The following is a 26,222-nucleotide window of genomic DNA, read 5'->3' on the forward strand; positions in this document are numbered from 1 at the left end:
AATTCACCTGCTCTGCCATTCTGACAGCCAGCAGATGATTTAAAGTGGTCCAATTCTATGTTAGATGACTATTAGTTAATTTATTTATATGCCCCTTTTTCACAGCAAGTAGTACTCAAAGTTGCCAGTTATTTGAACACAGTCTTCAATGGTGTATAATATTCTGCAATCACAAATGCAAAAATTGTTATGGGGCAGAGAAGTCAGCATTTTGAGAATCTCTGTTTATGTTTTCGGGTCTTTTAATTACGAGTATTAGAACTTTAAGCACACATAGGTAAATCTGTTTAACCACATGGAATCTGGTATAGGGATTAGTGAGGCTTGGGTGGTTTGTAGCTTCTGGTTTGGCACACTCAACGGTTCCAAAAACATGAAGGGAGCATCTTCCCTTTTTTGTGTATTCAATTTGGATCACTATTTGAGTGTGCTTGCTGGGAAATTAAAATATGAAGATAATGGTCAGAAGCAGGGATGCAGAAAGGTTTTGGCTTAAGAGAATTCAGGCTGAAAATAAGGTTTATTTGATGGGGTGTAACTTAAGGTCATTGCTACCCATGTAAAGTGTGGAGAGAACTACTTTATCCCTAGTATGTTGCCTTGACATGTGTGCTCCCTCCTGTAGCACTTACCACCTTGCCAGGGGTACCAGCATGCTAAGCATCACGCTTCAGGAGCTGAAATCTTACCATATTCATATTTTACATTTATGGGGTTTAAGCCTGGCTACATGGCTCTCCAACCCCCACCCCCCCCCTCCCAACACAGTAGGCCAGGCTGAATGATAAGGAAAGAATGCAACTGATCCAAGGCTACCTAGTGAATTCTGTTGCTCAATGGGGACTAGAATCTAGATTCCTCGGAACCAAGTTCAACACTGGCTATTCTGGATCCAAACAGAAGTTCATATGATCTGGTTACAAAACCATATCGCTCGGTCCCTCTCTAAGCCAAACTTACAGCCAAAATCACATTAGTGTTCCAGAGATGTGATTCCAATAGAGCATTGAGTCCGAGTGATCAGGCTTGCCAACGAAAACCATTTTTAGCTTCTAAAGGCAAATGAGGGGAACGGAGAAAAGCACCTGTTGTGACAATCAGTCATCTTGAGCGGATGAGGGGATTCCTCTTTTAATGAATCAATTATTTAATTTCAGCATTCTGAATCAGAGCAAGAAGGTGAGGGACATCCTTGCTGTGCTCTGAGCAAATTGAATTTGGAATGCACGTTGCCTACCACGAGGTGTGCTTCACAACCCGGAATGCGGCAATCAATCTTTTATATTGTCCAAAGCAGACTTTTTAAAGCCATCCAAACCACAGATTTATATGGAAGCTATGAATTCCATAAACTGAGAATCTCTTCCTCTCACCTTTGCAATTCTACACCTGTATATGTGTGCAAAGAAATAGGTTAGCAGGGAAAGGACCAAATGGTCACCTGGAACCATTCTCCAAAGAACTGGGAGCAGTGGTGGGATGGAAGACAAGAGGCCCCTGGACTTCCTGTGGAACATGGTTGATTGAGACCGACAGAGAAAGCGCTTCTCTGATTAATTTTCTACATACAGCAAGTTTCTTGCTGTAGCCACTGCTGCCGCATCAGCTCCAGAACAAAGCTTTCCTCCCCAAGAGGCTGTTAAGTCGCTGAGAAGAAGGAAGGTGATCCAGGCTGGATAGTATTACTCAAATGGCTGTGTAAGCAACACCATCTGGGGTGGGAGCAGTGAGGGGGATTTTCTTGTCCCTGAATTAGGTGGGGAAGTGGAGGGTGGAGTGGAGGGAAAGACAGGCATGATTAACCCTTTGTAGTATCCGAGAGAGCATTTAATTCCGTATTGGTGGGAAAGCGGATAGGGGCTGCAGAAATTAATATGAGCTGGAATAAGGGGGAAGGTAGCAGAATCAAGGGAAGGAACAAAACAAACCAGTGACTTGCTTTCTTATATAGAGATACTGCAGCTTAAGTCCATGTGACCTGTACAGTTGATCCCATTCCATTGCCAAAAGTTGTATTTGAGTGGTGGAATCCCCTTTGAAGGGGGTGAGGAGAGAAATGTCTTTAAAAAAAAAAGCTGGAAATCAGTTTCCAGTTATTAAAAGTGTGAAGTCTGGAGATTTCAATCTGATCTGAAACGAAGGGCTTCCAAAAGTTAGGAAAGCAGAGCAATGTCTAACGGAACCAGAGCAGGTGTCAATCTGGTGTGAGTCAGTATGGCCCAGCAGTTAAGCTGGTGGACTGGGACTTGGGGGAGATTTGGGCTCAGATCCCCACCCAGCCTTGAAAGATTACAGGTTAACCTTGGGCCAGTCATCCTCTCTCAGCCTCAGCCACCTCAACAGACTTTTTGGTGGGGATAAAGTTGGGCTAAACATAGAGGCATATTTGCACAATCTATATAGGTACCCAGACAACTGTGAAAAAGAAAGACGTATCTGAATCTTGGGTTCATCACAGGATGCTAAGAATTTCTGGAATCAAGAGGATGACCTGAAAGCTCGTGAATAAACAAAACACCAAGAAGTCGCAAAACACATACAGGCTAGAAAACCTGAATACTTTGTTCACCTATTGTGAAATGAGTAATGCTATTTGTTACAGATTATTGTTCGAAGCAAATTAAATAGGAAAAGTTTGAGAGGACGGCCTGACTGGGAAACCTGGGAGACTGGTTTAGAGATAGCACCACATCGTTATCTAGAGTTGCCAGATCTGAAGTTGGAAAAGCCATTATGCTATCCAGCTTCTGGTGGGAGACAAAGGAGGAAAAGGAGGAATACAGGTTGATTATTTATTTCTTTTTAAGCATGTTGCTCTGAAGTTACAGTACTTCCAAGATTGGGCATGTTCCCCCAAAGCAACCGCTACCTGTCCGAGCAAGTGGAACCAGCATCTGCTTGCTAGAATGCTGTGCCCACTACAGAACCCAGAGGCACCAGGTAGCAGCTGCCCAGCCCTATTATCTACTTCCATCTTCTACTTGGTGCATTATTGGGCAGATGGAGTTAGGGTTCCTCTGCCTTGGTACCTTTTGAGGAGTTGGGTTCCAGTTTTTCCGTAAGCAAAGTGTCTTCCTCTCCACTTTCTTCACTAGAAGAGAGATGCTGCTTTAGCCCAGAAGCCAGACAAGGCCTCTTGTTATCTGTCTTCCCTCAACCAGTTATTTGTGTTAGGAATGGCTGCTGGCTTGGGTGGGAAACATGATCTCCACATGGGAAGAGCAAGGAGGCAGGAGAATGAAACGGCACAAGCAGCAGCTGTGGCTCAGAGGGGCTGATCAATCACCTGGCAAGGCCAGGAACAAAGGGGAGACAAAGAGCTTTGCCTGTGGATTTACAGCACGTGATACATGTTAAAAGAGTTTGCTCCCATCCAAAGATGTTAAAAGCAACCAAAACTCTCCTTTCTATTCCCTTTTTTCATTTTGAGGAAATAAAAGGAAACCGATCTAGTTTGAGAAACTTTGGGATTAGCTATCATGTTGGTATCAAGCTTTAGGGTTTTTTAAAGAGTTTAGTATGGATTCTAAAATGATTTTGAAGAAGACACAGGGAAGGGAAGGATGCTGAGGAAAAAGGATTCCTACAGGTTACAAGGAAGGATTTGGTGCTCTTTTTTCTTTTCCAGAACAGGAACAACAAAACCCATGTTTCAAAGTAGCATGGTATAAGATGAAAATCTAAAAAAACTGCTGACAGATCTGAGCCAGGGCTTGGGCAGATGTCAGCTAATAACAGAAGAGGCAAGTATGAGCCAGAAGCAGAGCTGTTCGTCTTGACCAAGACACCTTCTGCCTACCCCACTCCACACTGTGTAGGGGATATCTCATGTTTCCTTATCCAGGAGGACCCCTCCGGAGAAAGGTTTACCACCCAGAGGTAGCATGGCTTAAGACTTTTTCTCTTGCTCTTCTTGCTGAGCCGGCCAATGGCTGTCCACGGCTCCAGCCTGCAAGGGCTGGGCCTGTAACCGATACCCCTCTTAGACGTGTACCCCAGGCGACCGTCTCTAGAGCCAGTAGAGACAGAGAGAGTCCTGACGGCGCAGACAGGAGGAGAGAAAAAGGGAACATGGCCACCCTGGAGAGAAACTTGCCAGGCACCTGGCTTGCCTCCGGCTCCTCGCATCCACGCTGGCCACAGTAGGCCAGATCTGGTTTCCTTTTTGAAAGAGACAGGGTCGCCTCCTGTTCTCGGCAGCAAGGGCAGCGTTGTGTTTTGCATGCAGGCCTCCTCAGAGGAAGCGCATTCCGCTTGTGGACCCGCCTAAGCTGGTTTCGAAAGCCACCGAGTTTCGGAGTCCGCTTTCGGCACCCTCCATGAACAGGCAACCTGTGCGCTTCCTCATCAGCCATGAATTTCGGCTTCACTCAAGAGCAAGTGGCATGCGTGTGCGAAGTTCTACAGCAAGGGGGTAACGTTGACCGCTTGGGTTGTTTCCTATGGTCCCTGCCAGCCTGCGACTACCTGCAGAAGAATGAGGCCGTCCTGAAAGCCAAGGCCGTGGTGGCTTTCCACAGGGGGAACTTCCGGGAGCTCTACAAGATCTTGGAGAGCTATCAGTTCTCTCCTCACAACCACCCCAAGCTGCAACAACTGTGGCTCAAAGCCCACTACATCGAAGCGGAGAAGTTGCGCGGGAGGCCACTGGGGGCCGTGGGAAAATACAGGGTGCGGCGCAAATTTCTCCTGCCACGAACCATCTGGGATGGAGAGGAAACCAGCTACTGTTTCAAGGTAAGACTTCATGGAACCACACTTTGCTCTCACCGAGATAGGGCAGAAAAATCATTTTTTTAACGTACAGGTTTCCACTGCTTAATGTTTTGTAGGCACAAATCCTGCACATAAGCCTTTGTAAAATTTCCTGTCCTGGAGGTTTGCAAATCAGTATTTCTGTTTAATTGACTGACTTTGGGTTCCTTTTTAACAGTCTAAGTTACCTGCCATCATCTTTTCACTCACTCTCCCGCTTCCTATCAAGCTTGCCCTTGACAGTCAATATCAAAGGACTCCATTGAAACAACCTTTCTTTTATCACCACTGGCTCTATATAACTTGGGCTCTGCTCCTGAAGTTTCCACTTTTCACATGGGCAGAACATTTTGAGTCACTGAGTCATAACTATCGCTTTTCCACCAATGGGCTCAAAGTGTACAAATACCTTTTCTCTAGAGATGGGCACAAACTACTGGTTGGGCAGTTTGTGGTGGTTCGTTTAGTGGTCAAACAGGTGTTCCCCTCCACACCACCTTTGTCCTCCCTGATTTAGATTATAAGCCAATGAACTAGGAAACTAGAAGAAGATAGAACTAGATTCCCCCCATGAAGGGTGACAGGATAGCAAATCCTTAGAGATTCCATTCCATTCCTCTTCACTCCATCTCCAAGCAGGGATCCTCTGATATAAGGAGGCCCAGGCCTCAGTTCCAAAAAGAAAGGGGACCACACTTTGTGTACTGCTAGTCCATGTCAACATTAATGGCTTTGGTGGACCAATAATGTGATCCAGAAGAAGACTTCCTATGTTCCTCATAACTGTCTGAGAGGAACAGCCTCTGACGACTCACCTTTTCCCATGCTTGTGCCAGGGAAGACTGCCACTGCTGAACCTGTTAAGAGCACAGTCTCCCTGGCAGGAGAGAAAGGTGAATGGAACAAGCTCAGCAAGATATTCACTTGTTCCCACAATAATATATCATATACGGTAATAATAATAACATACTAACTGCCTACAACCCCTGCCCACAGTTCCAACTTTTCCAGTCAATGGTTTTTACTCCTCCAGTGATAAATCACAAAAATCCAGCTGAGTCTTATGTTATCTGTGATTCAAAATAAAAGAAGGTATTGCTAAATCTTCCTTGTAGGGAACACAACGAAGCACAGAAAACAATGTCATCATTGCCCTCTGCTGGTTATTCCCTATGACTTCCCCTAAATTAGATGCAGGAAAGACTACAGCTCTTTTCAGCCACAGCTAACAAGAGTGATGGTGAAGAGCTGTGGAACTGAAGTTACAACCCTGCACACTGAGATTAAAAATAAAAACTTAATCTCACAAACACGGAGATGGAGGCAACACTGGCTGATACAATTTTGGAAAAAGACGTTGGAAGACAAAAGAAGACATACTGTACTGGGGGTGAATATCGAAAACTGCAGCAGCCAGGAAACAAAAGCATGACTTACAATGTTATAAAGAAAGCAAATCTGTAATAAGAGTTACAACACTTATAACGAATGTTACAAGGAAAGAAAATTTATGGTAATGACTAGATCCAGACTTCATCATCTGTAGAGTAGACTCCCCGCCATCAACGGTCAATATGACTAAATTTGGATCTAGGCTGCTACATATAAACATAATTTAGAATATCGTATACAGGTTTGGTTGCTCAAAAGGGTGTCACAGACTGGGAAATGCTGGGAGAAGAATGACTAAAATGCTCATAGGATTGGAGGCAAAGCTGAAGAATTTGGTGCTTTTATTTCAAGGACTGGGAGAGAGAATATATTAAGGGAAATGCAGAGGTTTATAAAATTTTAACTAGCCAAAATAGAAAGAGAGAGAATATGGAATTGTCACACACATCATTTCCCAAATTCTTGTTTGACTCCGTTTCAGTTCTTTCCTGACCCCCTTTGCTCTCACACAGGAAAAATCTCGGAGTGTGTTACGAGAGTGGTACACCCACAACCCCTACCCATCCCCTCGTGAGAAGAGGGAACTGGCAGAAGCCACTGGCTTGACCACCACCCAGGTCAGCAACTGGTTCAAAAACCGGCGCCAGAGGGACCGTGCCACAGAGACCAAGGAAAGGTGAGGGGGCTGATCCTACATACTTGGGACTGGAACACAACCTCTAGGGGGTTTGCTGTAGCTGCAGATGGAAAGGACTTGGACAGAGACTGTTGCGTACCAACAGAACAGGGAGAAAAGCTAGATTGCCTCTTTGGAGCTCCTCAGTGGATAACATAGATCTCCTGTATGTTATCAGATTTTATTTAAAGAAAGAGCGAAACATGGTGGTGGCAATGAAGGAAATAGGGAAATAAGCAGAACTATCTGGACACAATGCAGGGGAGGGAAGTAGATATCACCTTGCAGTTTGGATTTAAAACTGAAACCAAACCTAAAAAGGCTGAAAGTTACTGGACTAAGACATTCATTAATTTCTATTAGTGGTTAGAAGGGTTCCTGCGGCACCAAGATCTGTTGTTCTTGGAGCTGGGACTGAGTTACTTCCTTGAGCTATAGCTTTCAGGATCCTCCAGGCCATATTGGGAGTTGTATCCAAGAACTTAACTTGTATTCTTTTAAAAATTCTTCTTGGGATCCTGTGGAACTGATAGGACTTGGAACCTGGAGGCAGAGTTTTGTTGCTTCCACCACCCACTTTTCCTCCCCTTCTTCTTCTCTTCAGAGAGAACAGTGAAGGTGGTGCTTTGAAGGAAGGAAGGGGCATGGCACGAGAGGCATGTGCTGTCCGCAGCTCAGATGACGAGAACTCTCCCACAGATAGCCCTGTGGCTCCTGGATCCAGCCCCTCGCTCCTCTACCCTGGCTTGCCACTTTCAACTCCACTAAGACACTCCACACCTGGTGCCCACAGCATAGATTTTCTGCATCACCAGCCACTCCACAACAGCCTCCAGGGGCCTCTCGCTTCTACCCTTGTAGATCTGGGGTCCTAAAACAATACGGTGGAACACAGGCCCCTTTGCAGATTCTTTCTAGTCCTTCGAAACACCCATCTGTCTGACCAACACTGTCGTTAAGACCATTTATTACAAAACATCATCTCCTGGCTTATGTGGAGAAGAAGAGTTTCACCTTGCCACGTTTATAACCTACAATCCAAAATTTGGGTTTGTAGCATAGATTTTACGCTCTAGTAGTCATAGCAGACCTCTCTCTTTCTTTCTCTCTCTCTTCTACCAAAAGCCATACCCAAGAAAATGATGTAAAAGTTAAAGAAAATCCTCTCACCTGCCTCTAAACTCCAAGATTACTACGTACTGTAGGATGAGAGGCAGAGAAAAGGATGTTGGGGTATATATATTTTTTCATCACAGCACATTCCCTACTGCCTTACTCTGCCAAAATTTGCAGCTCCCTTGTTCCCCTATACAGTAGCTGATAACAAGGTCTGACCTCCATTTCTGGTAAAAGAACAATATGAAATACACTTGGTGGTGAAACAAGAGTTGTTCTGCCTCCACAGAACCAAGCAAAAATGAAGCAGAAGTAGTTTCTAAACTAGGACTTTGATGCTAAGTACTGTACAACTATATCCTGCAGTAGCAGCACTGATTGAAAGTGGAAAGCACTGAGTTAAGAAGGCTAATTAAGATAATAGCCTGGATAACTGAACACATGAGAATGCCTATCATATTCTAGAGAGAGCAAGAGCAATTAGAGTGACTTGCAAAAGAATGGAGGAACCGAATGACTTTGATAGAGGACTTGAATGAAGCACTTGAGAGCATGAGAATGGACCCAAGAAAAGAAGAATAGCAGCCCTCTCCAGTTCACCATGAACCTACAGTCATTTCATTCAGGGGGTGGTACATTTTGCAGGAAGAGGTTCACTGGATTTCTGAGATGCTTCTCGGGCACATTTCCTGAAGAGACCCAACTCAGCTGCTTGCTTCTGCTTGGTCTTCTGATTCTAGCCTGCCAAGTCACTTTGTGTTGCCACATTTCATAATAAATGAAGCCTTCCAAAGGGTGGTATCCTCTTGTCTAAGGACATCAGTGAATAATATGTGTTCCTATGGCCAGATGAGCCATTCAAGGGGTGTGTCCACCCCCCCTTGTGCTGGCACGGGAAGAATCACACAAGCCATTTGCCTTTTTCCTGTTTTGCATAGCAACACCCAGAATCCCTGAACTAGCATGGCTACTGGGAAACTGTGGCTGACTTTAAGGGAACATTGAGGAGCTGTCCTATGAGGAAAGTTTCCATTTAGTTGAGCCTCTTGCAGCCTACTGCCAGCTCTGAAGGTGGCGAAGGACAGGCAGTGAGATGCTCTGTTGAGAGTTTCTCAAGTGTCATGATAAAGGCTGATATCCAAGACATGCTTTCCAGGGAATACGTCCCCCTCCACCCAGTAGGATATGCTTCTGAGCAGATACGTTAAGACTCAGATTCAAGAAAGTGACCTGCAGTGAGGAAGTCCAGAGTGCAAATATAATCTCTCCTAGGCACACAAGCACCCTCTCATCCTCAGCCCCCATATGCAATGTGAGCATAATACTATTGTTCTACTTTATAGGGTTGTTGCACAGATCATTGACCCAATTTTTGAAATGTTTTGAACACTGTAAAACAATATAAATAAATGCAAGGCACAACCAAAACGTGTCTCAGCCATGGGGCCTGTACTTTACAGCACAGGAATAAGGAGCAATGGTAAGAAAGGAGTCTCCCAGATCTACAAATAGAATGGGGAAATATAGATCTCTGCCAGTGGGAAAACCAAGACAATGGATTGTTTACAAACATGATGAAAGCTTATAACATGGTATCACTTGCCCAAAGCAACTATTTTAAAATGATAAATAACTGCTCCACCAGCCCACACATTGAGAGAATTGATGCAACTGATTTTCTGGCCCAACCAAAGCATGTTCTGGGGAAGATAACTGTCTTCCCTGAAAACAGTCCTAACTCCAAAGGAAAGGGGCTGCTTGATTTCACTCAAAGCCTTTAGCTTCAGACCTCAAAGGACCAGGGGGAGGAAAGGCATAGAGCCACCAAAAACACTTGTTAGTTTTAAAGCTAGCCTTTATTTTAAATATAAATAGAGGTGGAAAAAAACTACCAATAAATAGATAAATAGATAAATACAACAGCAGAAAAATCCATTCAAGCCTGTAACAAAATTTGGAACAAAAACTGATTGCAAACACAGAGGTAAGGGACCATTTCAGATGAGGGTGGGCAAAGGGTAGACTTTCAGATGTAACTGGACTGTTGTTATCAGCCTTCACCAGTATTGGCTAAGCTATCTAGGACTGATGGAAGTTCCAATCTTACAATTGTGGGGGGGGGCACTACATTTTACCCACCTTTGATTTATGAGATAGGTCAACGGCAAGTGATTTTGAAGGTCTTCCTCAAGTAGGACGGAAACCAACCCAAAATGTTATGCTACAGTGGCCTGATCTGTGCTCTTCACAAGTACAATCCTGTCATTCTACCTTCCCACTGTGAGCACTCTTGTTTGCTCAGAATCAAGTGTCTTGGAACTTATTTAACCTCAGACTAAAACTACCAAGTGTTTTCCTCTTCAGGATCTTTGGTGTAACAGACCCATCAAGGGTGAATTCAGTGCTACCCAGAGCAAACATATGAACTCACATACATGGACATTCATTTGCTTCAGGGAATGGCAAACACACACAGGAAGCAACTTGCTATGTAACAAAGCATCACATTTACCATGAAACGAGTTAACCCACGTGGACCTCAAAATCTGGATCCTGTATTGCAGCAAAACATCCCACAAAGCTAAAGGCCCAATAACAAAAACCTTAAGTTTTAGTAAAGCATCAGAGGAGCTAAACATGTTTGGCAATAAATATGGATTTGAAGTTAAAAGCCAAAATGAAACAGACGTCGAGTTTTCCAGAGGAAAGACACTGTTATATACTCTGAAAATTCTTTTTTTAAAACTCCACACAGAACTGTTGCCTTTTGAAAATTACACCCATCCATGTCAAATGGAGCAGGCTCTGAAACCCATGGTAATGCCCATGTAAACATGCAAACCTGAATATTCGTCTTGCCAATGCTGCGGGCACAGGGGTACTGCTCTCCAAACCCATCAGGGACCACTTTGGATGGTGGCAGGAGGTAAAACCTACAACCCATCCATCTGTTATATTGCTTCCCCTCAGCAACTACTCCTTGGAAGCTGGAAGCACAGTGAGCGAGGATACCCTGGATATTTGCAAGCAATAAAAAAGAGATGTATAGGGGAAGGAGGCTGGTGAAATAGGGTTGTCTGGCCCCCTTCCTCCCCTCTCTGTTATTGCTTTTTGCTAGCCTGTCAATGGGACCCATGAGGCCCCTGTCAACTTGTGCACTGCTGTAAAGAAGGAAGCGAAGCACTGAATGGGGGACCCACCAACTAGGAAACTCTGTAACAAACAATAACAAACCAGTGGGAGAGGGCCATCTTTTCATAGGTGAACCTGCCATTTTCAACATTCCGCCATTAAAAAACAATAATCATGGGATAAAGTCTAGTAAAGAGTAGTCACCAAAGTTCTGGGCACCATGAAAGGACTTCTCAGCCAGTAACAGATGGAAAGGCTTGGGCGGCTCCATCTCTTCCTCCCCACTGGAGTTGTCTTCCCTTACAATGCGATTGTTCATCCGGCTGAATCTCCGGGCTTTCAGGCTGAAAGGGGAAAAAGTAATACAGCATATGTGATAAGCATATGACTTAATGAGTTGTTTCCTGTTGACAGCTATCTATAATAAACAGACTGCAACAGGCAATCAAACTACCATTTGCTAATTGCCACTGTCCTGTGATAAATCAAGATCAAGCACACAAGGGGTAAGTTCATTTAGCAGCTTGCTCTGGAATAAAAAGGGATGATAGCCTCCAGTCATAATGTAACTTCTACTCTTAGCTAATAAATTGCTTATTTTCAGAATACTGTATTTTTTAAGACTGGGCAGATTTTTTAAAGGCATTGGATAAATAGAATAAATTGCTAATAATACAGATTGTTTTAGGGAGAGGAATTATAGATGAAGGATCATCTCATTATAACTGCTCGAACACCAGCTTTATATCTTCAAGGTGCCAATGGGCAGATACAGTTTCTACCTATATTTGCCAGAAAAGGATGCAAAGTGATTAAATTTGTTACTTTTTATAATTAGTTCATAGAGAGCTAAAAATACAGTGGAATTCCAGTTCCCTGCCAAAATATGACAGAGTATAGACAGGAAGTTGCCAGCACTGAACTGATTCTCTGTTTAGCCCAGTAGTGTTGACTCCTCCAATCAGCAGTGAAGGACCCTTCCCATAACCAGCTACCTGAACATTTCACTTGAAGATGGACATTGTCTTTTTTTTTAAAGACTATAATGTCCAGATCCCCCAATAGTCATTGGATATACTTTCTAAGGCAATCTGGGAGTTGTTCTTGGAAAAAGCAATTTTTCCCCAGACTCTAATCTGAACTGTAATTCCTTTCTGTTACTGTTTTTACAGAAGTAAAATACTGTGTCACTTGCTACTTTTTCATTACTTTGTTTTATTTCTTGTTTTTTGTTTAAACTGGGTTTAAGGGAGATTGTCATAAATTTTGGAAGATTTCTGCTAAAATGCTTCTAAAGGGAGTTTAAACAATCCTCAAAAAGTAACGTCAAAAGAAACGAAACATGTTACAACAGCGAAGTGACTTCACATCCGCTTAAGTTACTTTTGAAATGTACTTTTGTTCCCTCTTGTAATCTGAAAGAAGATAATGACATGGCTTGTAACATGTTACTTTTGAGCTCCGAGCTCGTTCTGGCCAGTTCCAGACATACCAATAAGGTTTCCGTTCTTGCTTCGTCATCATCCGCCACAGCTGGGCCAGCTCCCTTGTGGCAGCAGTAGAAGCCATGCCTGGGTAAGCACTGCCAAGAAGACAAAAACTAATTTGATCATTCAAACTCATGAGAAGCGTGCACACAAAGCACAGCCAATGTTCCCCTCAAGGTTTCAAGAGAACAAAGCTGCCGTGCCAACTCCCTGCCAGGCCAGCCTTTGGCTGTCTTCGGAGAGCAATGTTTAAAAATCCTTTGCAAAGAAAAACCACGATGAAAACCTTACCCCAACACCATGCTATAACTTCTCAGTCCAAAGGTACTTGGATGTTCATTTTTTAAAAAAATGTTTCCATAAGATATCCTAGCATCTTATCATGAAAAACAACAGGGTAGTAGTATTCAGTTGCACTTTCCCTATGCTCATGTTTCTCTGAAGCCCTGAGCTTGAGATCTCTAGGCACAGCTTCTGGGATGCTATGTTGTTGGGTTTTTGTTTTTGCTCCCTGGCTACAGGTCTTCTGATAAAATAATTAAAAGCTTTACTTTCCATAGAGGGGGCAATTAATTTGAGATCCCAACTTTCAGGGCTGCTAAGAAATACAGATGTATAACTTGTGATCTCCAGGCACAAGTTCCTAAAATTTGAAGCTTTAAAACAAATCTCTTATTTGTAACAAGGAGTTTTATAATTTGCAGGTGTAAAAGTGACTACAGAATAGTTTTGTTTTTCATGGCTTCTCCTCCTTAGTGGTACTACTTCTCAGTAATTACCCACCCAATTTTAAGCCCAGACTAAGCATTCTAAGAGAATGATCAAGAAGTATAGATTTTGCCCTTTGTTACCCATGCTGAGTTTTCAGAATAAGGCAAGCAAGAATAATCAAGAAACAAACAACTGTACTTGAAAGGGATTCAGAATGGTACTTGGGGAAGAAACGATGCCATGAGATGCAAAGCTTCTGAGCCATAAACAATCCCTCTTCCTTGATTCCTACAGCAGAATTAAAGCTGTGCTATGCTACTAGCACGGCTACTTCAACAGAGGATATATATAGCATAATGTCGAAGCCAATCAACTCTGTTTGGACAGGTGAAGTCACAAGCTGTGAATGGAGGGCTAGACTTCTGCAATAATAGAATATTAAAAAGTATATTGACCTTCATCAAATATGACACCTAGAACCATGAAACAGCTGCTTTCGCTCTACTCTGCATTTATGTATTTTAGGTTTTTTTTTAAAAAAAATGCTTTTATTATGCACAGCTCTCATTCATACACAAACCAAATTTTCCATCTGAATTGCCAAACAAGTCAAAACCTGCTCAGCTTCAGCAATGCTGCTGTAGCTGTTAGTTGAAGCCATTCACTGTTTTAAATAATAGTTGAAAACTTCCTTAACTTTTATGGATAATAATATAAATCTGTGAATTCAGAAGCTCCTAGAGACTCAGGGTTGAACTCACAATAGCGCCTCAAAGTGAGCCACTTTCAAAATGACCAACAACCCTAAATTACTTTCTTATTCTCAGTGTACATGCACAGGACCCTGATCCAGACTGAGAACACAACGCTCTAGCTAAATCTCACTTCCCAGTCATCCCACCAGTTTAACCCCCAATGCATGCAAGAAGTAATAAGGATGGAAATTTTCATTACTGTATACTTAATAGGTAGCTTAGGCCTCAGTTTAAGAGAGGTCTCAGCCTCCTCCTTACAATATAGGAGTTAAGAATTGTGGTCTGCCTTACAGGACTGTAATAGGAATATTAGACTATTAAGAAAGATAACATATTTGAGAAGCTCTGGAGATTCTGAAATACTACACACAAGCTAATAATTAATTTTGCATTTTGAAGCCAATTAATTAATGTGTCTCTAGTGTAAAGGAATGTGCTGTTAGAAGAATTATTGATTGGATGAATTTGAGTCCCTCTGTAGGAGTTTGGTTCTCAGATTCTCACCGGATGAAGTGTCTGCGGTTCAAGCGGCAGAACATGATAAATCCATTCACACATTTCTTCTTCAGCTGTAGAGAAGAACTGCTATGTTTCTCACAGAGTCCTGGCCGGCGCTTCTGCCTCCTGACAACTTTCTTCCTCTTCTGACAGGCAACCTGAGGTGGCTTTGTCCTCTTGCATGGTGTCCAGGTAGCATCACTGTTCTCATCACTCGAGGACATGGGGCCTTCAGACCTGATGTTGGAAGCCTCCTAATAGTACAAGGTGAGGGGAGGGGTTAAGGTCAGGGTGATCAATGTGGAAAGACGCCTGTGAAATTAGTTGATGAAAACACTAAAGCATCCTATGAATCTTGCAACTTTTTCAGTATGATTAAGCTGATCAAGCTTATCCTGCCAATCTTGTAAAAAAATTGATTTTACTAATCTGACACTGGAATCAAACGTCATAGCCAGCAAAGCAGGTCAAATGGACTGCACCTGTACTGCTGAACAAAAATGCTCCTGATGGAGCTACAAATCATGTATTTTCATGGTTAGTTTTACAACCAATTAGGAAACTCACCAGTCTTCTTTTTATATTGTCATGTGCCATCTAAACATATCCAGCTTATAGAATGACAGCAAACCTAATGAGGTTTTTAAGTTACATGAGCTATTCTATTGCCAGCCCCGCTCCTGAGTTTCCATGGCTGAGCATGGATTTGCACCCAGATTTCCTGAGTCCTAGATGGTCACTCTAGCCACTTGATATCTCCCTGGAGATCTCCCTTTTCGAAAAAGTTTCAGATTGGCTCCTTGATATATATATATTTTTTTGCTAGCCAGTTTCATAACCAAGCTAGAAAAGGGCAGAATTTCATTACATCCTCAACCCAGCCTCTTTGCCCTTTCACCCAACATTTGAAGGAATTCTTCATTTCCAATGTTTCTTCAAAAGCAAAAGGAAGATAGCAGGTAAAATTGACAAAGTGCAATAATCTCATTGAAGAACAACAGAAGGCAACTCTTGAGTGTGAGTTCAAAGAACACCTCTTCTATCATTGTGATATTAAAAAAAAACTAGTAAGAAAATTGTAACTTTAGCTCTAAATCCTAAAAATTTACTTGGAAGCCAGCACTGCGTTCTGTGTCTAAGTCGCACTGGCCATGTGACCACGGAAGATTGTCTTCGGACAAAAACGCTGGCTCTATGGCTTGGAAACAGGGATGAGCACCGTCCCCTAGAGTCGAACACGACTGGACAAAAATTGTCAAGGGGAACCTTTACTTTTAGCACTGCTGTAATGAATTACCGGCAGATCTTGTTTTACAGAACACAAATTCCATTCCCTATCAGACTAGGCTCAGGGAGTGAGAGCCTTTGTTCCATGGTATGATTCCTCTGACGCACAAAGTAACACCCCCTGCCCAGAGTCTCTTCCCACCTCTTGGAGGAATTGCTTGTTCCATGAAGATGCTGCCTCATTTACTCTAGACACAGGGCTGGAGTCGCTTTGACCTGTTTCACTGTAGGAAAGGTAGCAGTGATCCAGATTGAACGCAGGCTGCAAGGGGTGAAGGAAGAAATCAGAGGCAGGGACCAATGAAAAAGGAGCTGATACTGCCGCCACCACAGCAGTGATGCATTTTATACAGTAGTCTAAGGAGTTATTGCTTCCACACAGAGATGTATAGATCAATATTGCTACTTATGATCACTATAAGATTGTGGTTTGAAATTTCACTAATCCTCAATTCCATGTAATTTAAACTAGTTCATGAGCTCCTGGAACAGTGTAACCATGGTGCAAAGTTATTACCACAACTTCAGAGACATTCGCTGTTGGGAAGACAGTCAAAACAACACTGATGTGGGTCACCAACTATAGACATTTTGTCCCAAGTATATGACCTAAACATATTCCCCTTGATAGGTGAAGAACAGAAATAAAAGAAGTGATCACTTCACTGGGTTTATTCTGACACTTTAACTATTCCTCCATACTGTGTGGCAAGAAGTATCCATCATCTCCTACTCTAGGAAGGAATCCAACACGGTCGCAGGATGACACAGTACTTACCAATTCCCAAGCCATCTTTTGAACTAAGAGTTCACTGTTGATGGCCTTGCCAAAGGTGGCTAATAAAGTTAGAGGAAATTTGTCAGACAAATCAGAATATCCCCCTGAACTAGACAGTTCAATATTATTTTAGCACCTTTCTTCTTCAACCAAAATATACTGAAAATGGTATAACACAGACCAACATTTGATGCCTGGAAAATTTCACTCACTGTCTTATGTCAGGTCAGGGTATTTGTTCATCTTACTCAGCACCGTCTATCATGTCTGGCAGAAGTTGTCTAGGACCTCCAGCAAAAAAAATGTCTTCCCTTCTAGCTAGCCAACTTTTTCAGCTGGTGATGACAGGGACTTGTGGGCTGTACAAAGTCCCTATACACTGCAAAGCACATGGCTCTACCGCAGAGCTATCTTTGCCTCCTCCCTGTGTTCTTATGGCTGGTTCACAAGCAAGTGCATCATGTAACATTCCACTGCATCAATGGCTAAAGAATTATAATGGCAAATATACAAATATATGACGTTGAAGGACAAAGTGTTTACCTTTCTTAAGAGAGTTCCTGAAAGGGTCTGAGCAAAACTGTTAGACTGCAGAGACATATACACATCTTCAAATAAAACTGCAAGGAAACAAAAAAGTTTCTTCTAAATCTCAAGAAAGCATTCTCAAAGAAGGCTAGATCCCCCATTCATTTGCCCAACAAGACAAGAGAACATTGTGTCATACAGTAAAACAATGACGACAACAACAGAGAGAGAGAGAGAGAGAGAGAGAGAGAGAGAGAGAGAGAAACAGTAACCAAATATCATTGGCTCTTCTGAATTGCCATTTCTGGTTTTACTTTTATCTTATTGATGTTTTACTATTTTTGTAAGATTTCTAGAGAGGGCTTTTTTTTAAAAAAAGCATTAAAGAGGCCTTATAAGTCTTTTAAACAGAAATACAACATGTGCTGCAATTTGGACTTACAATCACACAACTGATCCCCTCCCATACCACCACTACTTTTTGCTTGTTTACCTGGGGAAAATTCCTCCTGAATGCCTTGGAGAGTGTGTCTGGTGAGTAGCCGGCCAGGAGAGGAGAAAAGCGAAGGACTGAGCCCCAAATCCGAGCAACTGTTGTTTTGTGTCTCAATCCTGGGAGAGCACAGCTGCATGCTCCCTGCTAATGAAAGAGTGCAGTTTATTGTTTCAGTTCAGCTTTTAAGAGGATGCTGAATAGATGAAAATGGGAGCAACCACAGAGAAGTGTCCTTGTTGCCTGCCTCTCTGGGGCACTTAGCTACAACTCTAAATTCATTTCCTAGAGGGTAAACTGGAATTCCTGTTAAATGTAATTTTGGATAAATATGCTTGGAATGGCATATTGTAGCTTGAACTGCACCCTTTTGGCCTTTTGGGCTCCCTGCGTCTGTGTCCAGCAATGACCATCCCTGGGCCTTCTCACTAATCTGTTTGCTGCTTACCAAGGGGCATGCCTATGGGAGACTGAGTGGACAGCCAAGGGCTGGCTCTGGGTCCTTCTTCATCTTCTTCCTCACAAGAAGAATTGTAACACACCAGTTCCTGTCTGAAAATACAAGTAAAGTGGTCACCAAGAAAATCAAAGGACACTAGAGTACATGTTATTCCAGATACAAAAAGGAGAGTGTTGTTTGATTACTGACATCCTAGAGACACAATGTCTTGAGTTGAGCATACAGTATGTTTTTAGTACTCTTTTCCAGCATTCGACAAATTGACTGCTTTGGACTTTGTTAATAACTAGTGACACAGAGGCTTCAGGGTTAACCCCCTTCCCAAAGATTCCCAGGATTTTTCCCCTCTTCCTTCATATATTCTAAGGTCATTCCCCTCAAAATTGACCATTTGTCTTGTCTGGGGGATGTTGGCAAAGGTTTATTTAACATCAGTGTTGGTTATGTACCTCACCTGCTTGTGAAAGAGTCAACATGGGCCAACATGGGGATGAGCCATTGAGGTCAGGAGTAAATGGTTTAAAATGCTTTGTCTCCCTTTCCACAGCCTGTTTATGATCTGTAGCCTTCAAGCCCTTTCCCAATTCAAGTTCAACCCACAGTATCAAATGAACCTAAATGTTATAGCACACAATTTATATGTTCTCTGCTCGTGCTCATACCCTGCTGATGAATGTCCTGTCTCCTTGACATATTGATGCAGCTCATCATAAGCTACTTGTGCTGCACACACAGAAAACATATCGCCATTCTTGCCTTCCTCTTCATTGCTGCCCAAGCTCCAGTCTGCCAATAACATTATAAAGAGAGATAAGATTGTAAAACTTTTCAGAATCCATCCAGTCCACACTCTGCGAACTACATAAAGCAAGCTTTATTGCAGCCAGGTACAAACTGGAAAAGCACGAAAAGAACAGTTCCTAGTAGTGGCCTTTGGGTTAGGAGCACACTCTCAAAATCTGATAAAATCCAAGCTAGAATTTCCTGAGAGGTAAGCACTGTATGGCAGAAATGAGCTGCCTTCACCCTACCCCAATAGGTAAAGTCTTAATATACAGTATTTGTAATGCTATTCTTTAAAAGTCTGGGACAGTCTAGCTGAAATCAAACAGATACTGTAAATTAAATTGACGTGAGAAGAGGGGGAGAATTAAGCATATGCAGTATCTACCTAGCTACTAAGTCCAGAGAGATTTAAGAAATATAAAGAATATAGGCTAACATTTTCTTATCAAATCCATCAGGAACAGCAGATTTAAAAAATGGCAACCTAATTATCCCCAAAGTGTGGAAAAATATTTCTGGTGACCAAAAAAACATTTGTACCTGTAATCTGTCTTGCTCTTTCCACATAACCAAAGGCTAGCATTATATTCAGCCCAATTACAACTTATGTGTAACTCATAAAACTCATGTCAACTTTTCCACACATAATTAACTTGATGAATTTCACAGCAACAAAATAAAGGGCACAAGAAACTAGAACATGGGGTGGAAGAGCAGTTAGGAATCAACTGGATGCAAAATTTACCATTAGGATAAAAAAATGTGCAGTTGGAAACTGACAGATAAAACCTAATCTCCTGAGCTGAGCCCAATAATGTTCCATCTGCTCCAAAAAATTTCCAGCTGTACATTTTGGGTTCAATTGTGCCCCAAAATCCCTGTGTGGAACAATCCACTCTGCTGGTGCACCCTGGCTGCTTGTTTCTGCTTTCAGAGAGTGTGGATAAACAAAGAGCAGGGTTTCCATATGCGGATTGCTAATGTGACACCCAAACCTAGTAGGAGACAGCACTTTTGCTTGTCTTTCCCTTGACAAGCCAGAGTGGCAGCTTCTGACAGGTATGGATGTCACACTAAACAGACTACAGGAGAGAAGTCTACCAACTTTTCACCAAAAATTACTTAAAGCCCCCACAAAACAATGAAAAAACCATGCCTGTGGTATGAAATTGAACTCCATTTGGGGTGACATCCAGAGAGGTAGTGCTGGCAGGCTGGTAAGATTCTGGTACTGGAACTTGGAAGTTAGGAAAGAAAGGTGACTGCTTCTGGGAGGATGAAAGAATAGAGTTGACCTTTCCCACAGCGTATAAACTGTTCTCTTCACTGTATCTGCCAGCTTGGCAAGGGATGTTCTCAGTCTCCAGAGCGAGGCACTTGCAGGCTTTCTTGTTCACTGCTCGCCGATCTACAAAAACCAAGCAACACCAACATCATTCATGAAACGAGTCTCAGGTTATCACAACCACCTGCATTGTTTTCACAGGCGTCTTTGAGACGGGCACAGAAGGACAAGAAAACATGTTGGGTATCCATGTGCTGGCTCAAGCGTTCCCCACAATTGTGTTTAAAGAACACAAAGATAGATATAGTTCAAGTTATTGGTTTACCTTATAGATGAGCGCTACAGGCACTACTTTTCCATGGCACCTTTTTAACAGAAGCAATAAGGATGTGGTGCTCGATCTATTAGCCAATTTGGTCCATGCCATCAGCCTCACACCTGGGGAGGAATCTGGTACATACTGAACCGAAAAGACTTTACACACATGGGGTGTAAATTGTGGGCATTGGAGACAGTGTATAAGTTCTGTCATGTGTAGACAGGAAGCTCTACAGATTGACATATACCTAAGAAGTGTTTTCAGAGTTTGTGGAATCCTTTCCAAACCTGATTTGCGGGTGCGTCTCCTCTTCCTCGGTTTTTTGCAAACCACCATTGGCTTCGTTTTCTTTGTGCGTGGTGTGGCTTCTCTTTGTCCTCTCTTTTGGGCAGGGGCCACCACCACCAGCTGCTCAGCTTCCCCTGCATTAACAAAGTATCACATACTACCTTTTTCCCCCGAAAGACAGGGTCCTATATTAATTTTTGCTCCAAAAACACATTAGGGTTTATTTTCAGGGGATGTTTTAATTTTTTTCACGTGCAATGATCTACATTTATTCAAATACAGTCATGTCATCTTCTTCTGGTTGCTGCACAAGTGTGGAGGACTTACACTTAACTAGGTCTTCTTTTTGGGGTAGGGCTTATATTATGAGCATCCTGAAAAATCATACTACGGCTTATTTTCAGGGAAACAGGGTAATAAGTCTGCAACCAGAAAATGCACATTCTGCCGCTGGCATAAATTAGGAAAGTATATGAAACATTTACATTAAACAATTATGAACAATTAATTCTACTCTCCTTGACACACAATTTAATATGGAGTGCTGCACAGAATACTATTTACAGTATATTTAAAAGCTCACAAGATTTCTAGCCTTCAAGCAATTTATTAGACAACAGGTCCACACATATAAATATCAGGCATTTGTCACCCAAAACAAGAGAGGAAACCCTTGTAAAGATTTGTTTTCCTAACTACCTGGAGGCGCTTCTTCCTTACAAATGACAACCAGAAAAATCGCTGTTTACCATCATGCATTTAGGCAGCATTGTCTCATTCCTCATTTTCTTTTTTCACATTACTTCCCCACGCGACCTGGACAGTTGTCTATGTTAGGCCAGTATGTCTTTCCATGATGTTCACGACATTTTTGTCATGTTGCTTCCTCTGCTTCTCTTTGGAACATTACCTTTTCGCTCGTCAGAATTGATGTGAAGTAACGATCTGGCTGTATCAATGCTCTCCTGCAGGTGTTCAATGTACTGGAGGACACGCAGGAGAATTTCTTTCTGTTTCAAGCCAGGGAATCCATAACAAATGGAAAGGAATAGAAAGAAGAACATTTGAAATTCTTATTCTTATAAGGTCTAAGAACAGTAGTCCCTCACCGCCTGGTACTGCACATATTAAACTTTCCAAACAGTGAAGGCCAGTTATCAGCTGTGCAAGTCAAATACTGCCATCTCAGTATCCCTTCAATGTCTACAGTAAATCCAGTGACACAGTACCTTTGTCAACCTCTTGCAGTTAGTTCTCAAAGGGATAGGCAGCATTCCTGCCAGTTCTTTAAGGGTGTTGGCATAGTTATCACATTTTCTTCTGCTGAGAGAAAGAGAGATGAGGAAAGTTAGCCTTTCTTTCCAAACTCTACTGATAATTAAAAAAAAATAAAATAAAAATGCAGGTGCTTGCTTTTGTTTGTCAATAGTGACATGAGGATGATAATCAAGATAAGCTGTGTGGTCTGTGCTGTGACACACAAGAGTATAGAATTCAGCATCTAGTTACTCTTAGGATCTTTAAAATTAGTATTATTTTAAAAGCAGCTTTCTGTCTTTCAATGCTGCATTAGCAACACTGAAAGCAGTTTCAGTGGCTTGCATACCTTCTCTACTCACTGAAGACTTGCAAGAGAGGAAAATAATACCTTGCATATTTACAGTGTCAATTTTACAGAGGCAGTTCTTCATACAGTGCTCTGAATTAAACCAACAGACAGATATGCATTTACAGAGTAATCTTAGGCACCCCTACTCAGTGGCAACTTCCATTGGCCAGAATATTTTTTTTTCTCCACATAGCATACAGGTTACAGCATCTAACTGAGGCTAATTAACAACATGTCAATTGCAGGCTTGGTCATGTGATGGGACGTAATTAAGCAGCCTCAGTGAACCACTTACATGATTTTACCTTCATGTGCAGAAAACAAAAATAGTAGGATTTGGACCATCAAGTTAACAGGGCTCAATCTCAGGCACATTTATACAAAATTTAGGTCCACCTATGTTAAATTCACTGCTAGTCTGATCTAGCTATGTTTGAATTCTGCCATATTGCACTTGTATATCACAATAAGCCACCCAGAAAAGACTTCAGTCTAGATGGGCAGGGTACAAATAAATACCGTAAATAAATAAGTCAACATTTATAGAATACTAGCTTATTAGAACCAGTGTCTGATTTTCATTCACTCAGAACATGAGCCCTCTTGTAAATGGAAGCAAAAGAACAAATTGGAGAGCTTCCGTTCCTGGTTTATTATCCCACTGTGAACTGAGAACCCTGGCTTGTCTCTCCTCTGACAAGCCAGAGTCATAAAGCACAGTTTGTTTTTGATTTCTGACTACCACTTGCTGGGAGCGAGATAATTGAGGGTTTCCAGGTTGCACACAAGAATAAACAAACCCATGAACAGAACTCAATAGCTTGTCTAGCTACTGCTCTTTGTAGGAGGAGTGACATGGCAACACAAACACACCAGCTTTGGGCCAACACAACATCTGAGCGAGACCCACATGTAAATGTTCCATAAAAGCTGTCAGGCTTCTCCTCCCTCACCTGTCACCTAAGTTCTGTTTGAAATTCTTGCTGTTTGATTGCAATTCTTCAGGGCAAACACGTCCAATTTGGTCCCACATCTATAATAGAAAGGGATGAAGGGGGACAGAAATCTCGTTTATTCTTCAATCATATATGATATAAAAAGGAAATAGAGAGTATAGGGAAATCAGCTTAAACAAGGAAAAGTAAGGGCATATAGAAGCCATAAAGAAAAAGAAGATGAGAGACAGGATGTTCCCAGTGAAGAAACCAGAGTTGGGAGATGATACCTTTTTTGCTAATTGTTTTTAGTCTTTTTAACTTCATATCTGGTTTTGTATTATATTTATTGTAACTGCCCAGAGTAGTGTCTTGGCATAATGGCAGCGGTATATAAATTGAATAAACAAACAAACAAGCAAACAAACAAATAAATACATTTTGGACTACAATTCCCAGAATCCCTTAGCCAGCAGACAGGTTAGAAATTATGGAGTTACAGTCTCAAAAAAGTAACATCCCCATGGTTCTCCATTACTATGCGGGTAGAAATTTAGGGAGTTGTAATCTCATAATGTAACATTTCCAAGCTCTTGGTGCTCATAGTGGCTGGGAATTCTGGGAGTTATTTTTAAAAGCCACCCTACCAAGCTCTAAAGCACATAAAATGGCTGTACAAGACAGTCTTGGGATTAATTTGAGGATTAATAAAGAGCAGTTGCTGAACATAAAATGGGTCTACATCACTTGCAAGCTGCAAAGCTGATATCATGACAGCTGTCCAAATTTTGGCAGGTTGCCCTCCGTACATGGCCAGTGAACTCTGTTCAGCTTGGTAGCTGTGCTCGCTTGGCTTGTAAGACAAGCTCTCCTCCTGGAGCTGGTGAGAGCAACATCCCAGCTCTGAGCAGACGTCAAGGCAGCTGTTGCCTTCCATTTTGGAAACTGGGGAAGCAAAAGCAGGTGTGGGAACTAAAAGGTAGAGGGGAAAGGCAAGTTCATGGAAATCCCACAGAGACCACAGCGTGAAGGAAGCAATGGAGCAGAACTTGCATGAATGAGGGTTTTGAGTAGGTGCATGGAGAACGATAACAGGATTCAAGATGGCGGCAGGGATGGAAGATTCTTCACCCATCCAAAATGGGGGAAGTCACTGTATATCAGCTGATGTGCATGCACATCACCACATGTACACCACATGTACAAAAGGGAGAGAGAGACAGAGACAGAGACAGAGAGAGACAGAGATCTAGCAAATGGCAGAGCTAACACCATTGAAGTATCCTGCTTCTGGTCAAAATACTGTAGTCTAATTAGCTTGACATTCTAATTTGTTTTTAATTTTACATATTTCAGATACGCCTATAATTTTAAATTGTGCAAATAAAGAAAAGAAAGATCAACTAGTAATGGAAGATATTATGGGGCGCTCATGAACTGACTTGCTTTTTGAACTTCCCCACCCATGACAATCATTTTATGGGGATGTTGAAGGCCCGAGGGATATCAGAAAAAGATAATAATAACTCAGTGGCCTCAAAATGATAGTTCACCAAAGAGATATATAAGGAAAGGTTAAATTCTTGGGGCTCGGTGACATGAGAAAGGAGACCCAGCCAAAGATGAGGTAATCTGAAGGATTTACACTCAGAAAACCACACGCACGCACACAACTCTCAGTTTTAATTGGATTATCTCATGGTAAACCCAAAATTAATCAAAAAGGAGTTTGTAGAGGAAGATTTTTCCCCTCAAAGACTGGAATCAAATACAAAATCATAGTAGAGAGAAATGTCTATGGTTTTTATTTTGAAAGAGTTAATATTGCTCCCTAGAAACACAGTGGGAAGAGGAAAATCTTAACAAATCTGTCATGTGCAGGTTAAGCCATTATTTCTTTGTGTAGAAGCATTTCATGGGGATGAAGCTTCTCCTTGCCATGGCTGAAGAGCAGAAGTGAGAAGAGGTCTGAGGGAAAACTAGAAATATATACAGTACATCGTTTTTTTAGAGATTTTGAAGGGGCATTATTGGGACCCACCAGAGGCAGCCTTCCTACCAAAACAAGATGCCTCTTTGCAAGTTCAGTCCCAGTTCTGGGAAATGTGGGGATGATTGGTTTTAAAGGGGCTCCTTCAAGGGCTGAAAAAATTAAAATGGTGGGTAAATTTGAATGGGGAGACATCCTTTTTAGTGGGGTTTTAGTGGCCCTTTTCAGTGACCCTGAAGACGGAGGGTTTGTGGCTGCTTATTGAAAGGACTGACCTGTGAGGTCTGGGTCTGTAGGAGCCCAAAAAAAGTATGTGTTTTTGCAAACTTTTAGAAAAATACTGAAAAGGGGTACAGGTTTCTGTGCAAGGAAGTGCAGGGGAAGCAATTTTAAAAAAATAACTTTTGTGCTCTGAGGGATGGGTCGCTCAGAAGAGGAAAGCATCTGTTGGCTGTTTCATTTTTGTGTGGTAACTTTTCTTAACATTTCATGAGGTAACAGAGGTCATATAACGAATAAATAAGAGGGGAGAGGAAGGTGTATAAAAGAATAAAATACCAGGAAGAATAAAACGGGAATACTTTGTGGGCTTCGTACTTTTCTTTAGAAAGGAGAGAGGTCAATGCTGAGGAGAACTTGAACCTCCCCAATATACTGATACTAAATATTAAAACATCAAAAAAGATTTTTTGTCCCCTCAGAGTCGCTTTTGCTCAAGCGCCATATAATGAAACGCGCGCGCCCGCGGAATTCAGGACCGCGCCAGCGAGGCGGCCGCGAGAAGTTAATAAGGAGTAGGCGTGGCCTTGAGGTCCTGTGGGCGTGGACCTTGGAAGGACAGGGCGAAACGATTGGTTGGTCACCTCGACGGGAGAAGAAGCGGGGCGGAGTCAAGGAGAGGCCTCGCCGAAAACTGCCGTCTTTTAGTTGTCGACAATGAGC

The 26,222-nt window shown here is 42.2% G+C and overlaps 2 protein-coding genes across 2 annotated transcripts; one reads left to right on the plus strand and one right to left on the minus strand.

The window, feature by feature from the left end:
• Positions 1 to 336: 336 nt before the first annotated feature.
• On the plus strand, positions 337 to 9,892 carry LOC110075764 (homeobox protein SIX2). Its single transcript, XM_020787284.3, has 3 exons — positions 337 to 4,737; positions 6,660 to 6,823; positions 7,428 to 9,892. Exons 1-3 carry the CDS (start codon positions 4,354 to 4,356, stop codon positions 7,696 to 7,698), a joined length of 819 nt encoding a protein of 272 aa, XP_020642943.3. The 5' UTR covers positions 337 to 4,353; the 3' UTR covers positions 7,699 to 9,892.
• MEIOSIN (meiosis initiator) lies at positions 9,774 to 26,042 on the minus strand. Its single transcript, XM_020787095.3, has 14 exons — positions 25,878 to 26,042; positions 23,309 to 23,388; positions 21,976 to 22,066; positions 21,657 to 21,756; positions 20,746 to 20,880; positions 20,011 to 20,262; positions 18,731 to 18,854; positions 18,057 to 18,160; positions 17,609 to 17,755; positions 17,131 to 17,207; positions 15,952 to 16,071; positions 14,529 to 14,776; positions 12,564 to 12,653; positions 9,774 to 11,415 (listed from the first exon to the last, which is right to left on the minus strand). Exons 2-14 carry the CDS (start codon positions 23,386 to 23,388, stop codon positions 11,244 to 11,246), a joined length of 1,740 nt encoding a protein of 579 aa, XP_020642754.3. The 5' UTR covers positions 25,878 to 26,042; the 3' UTR covers positions 9,774 to 11,243.
• Between the last annotated feature and the right edge of the window lie 180 nt (positions 26,043 to 26,222).

Source organism: Pogona vitticeps, chromosome 9 (assembly GCF_051106095.1).
Source record: "Pogona vitticeps strain Pit_001003342236 chromosome 9, PviZW2.1, whole genome shotgun sequence".
NCBI lineage: Eukaryota > Metazoa > Chordata > Lepidosauria > Squamata > Agamidae > Pogona > Pogona vitticeps.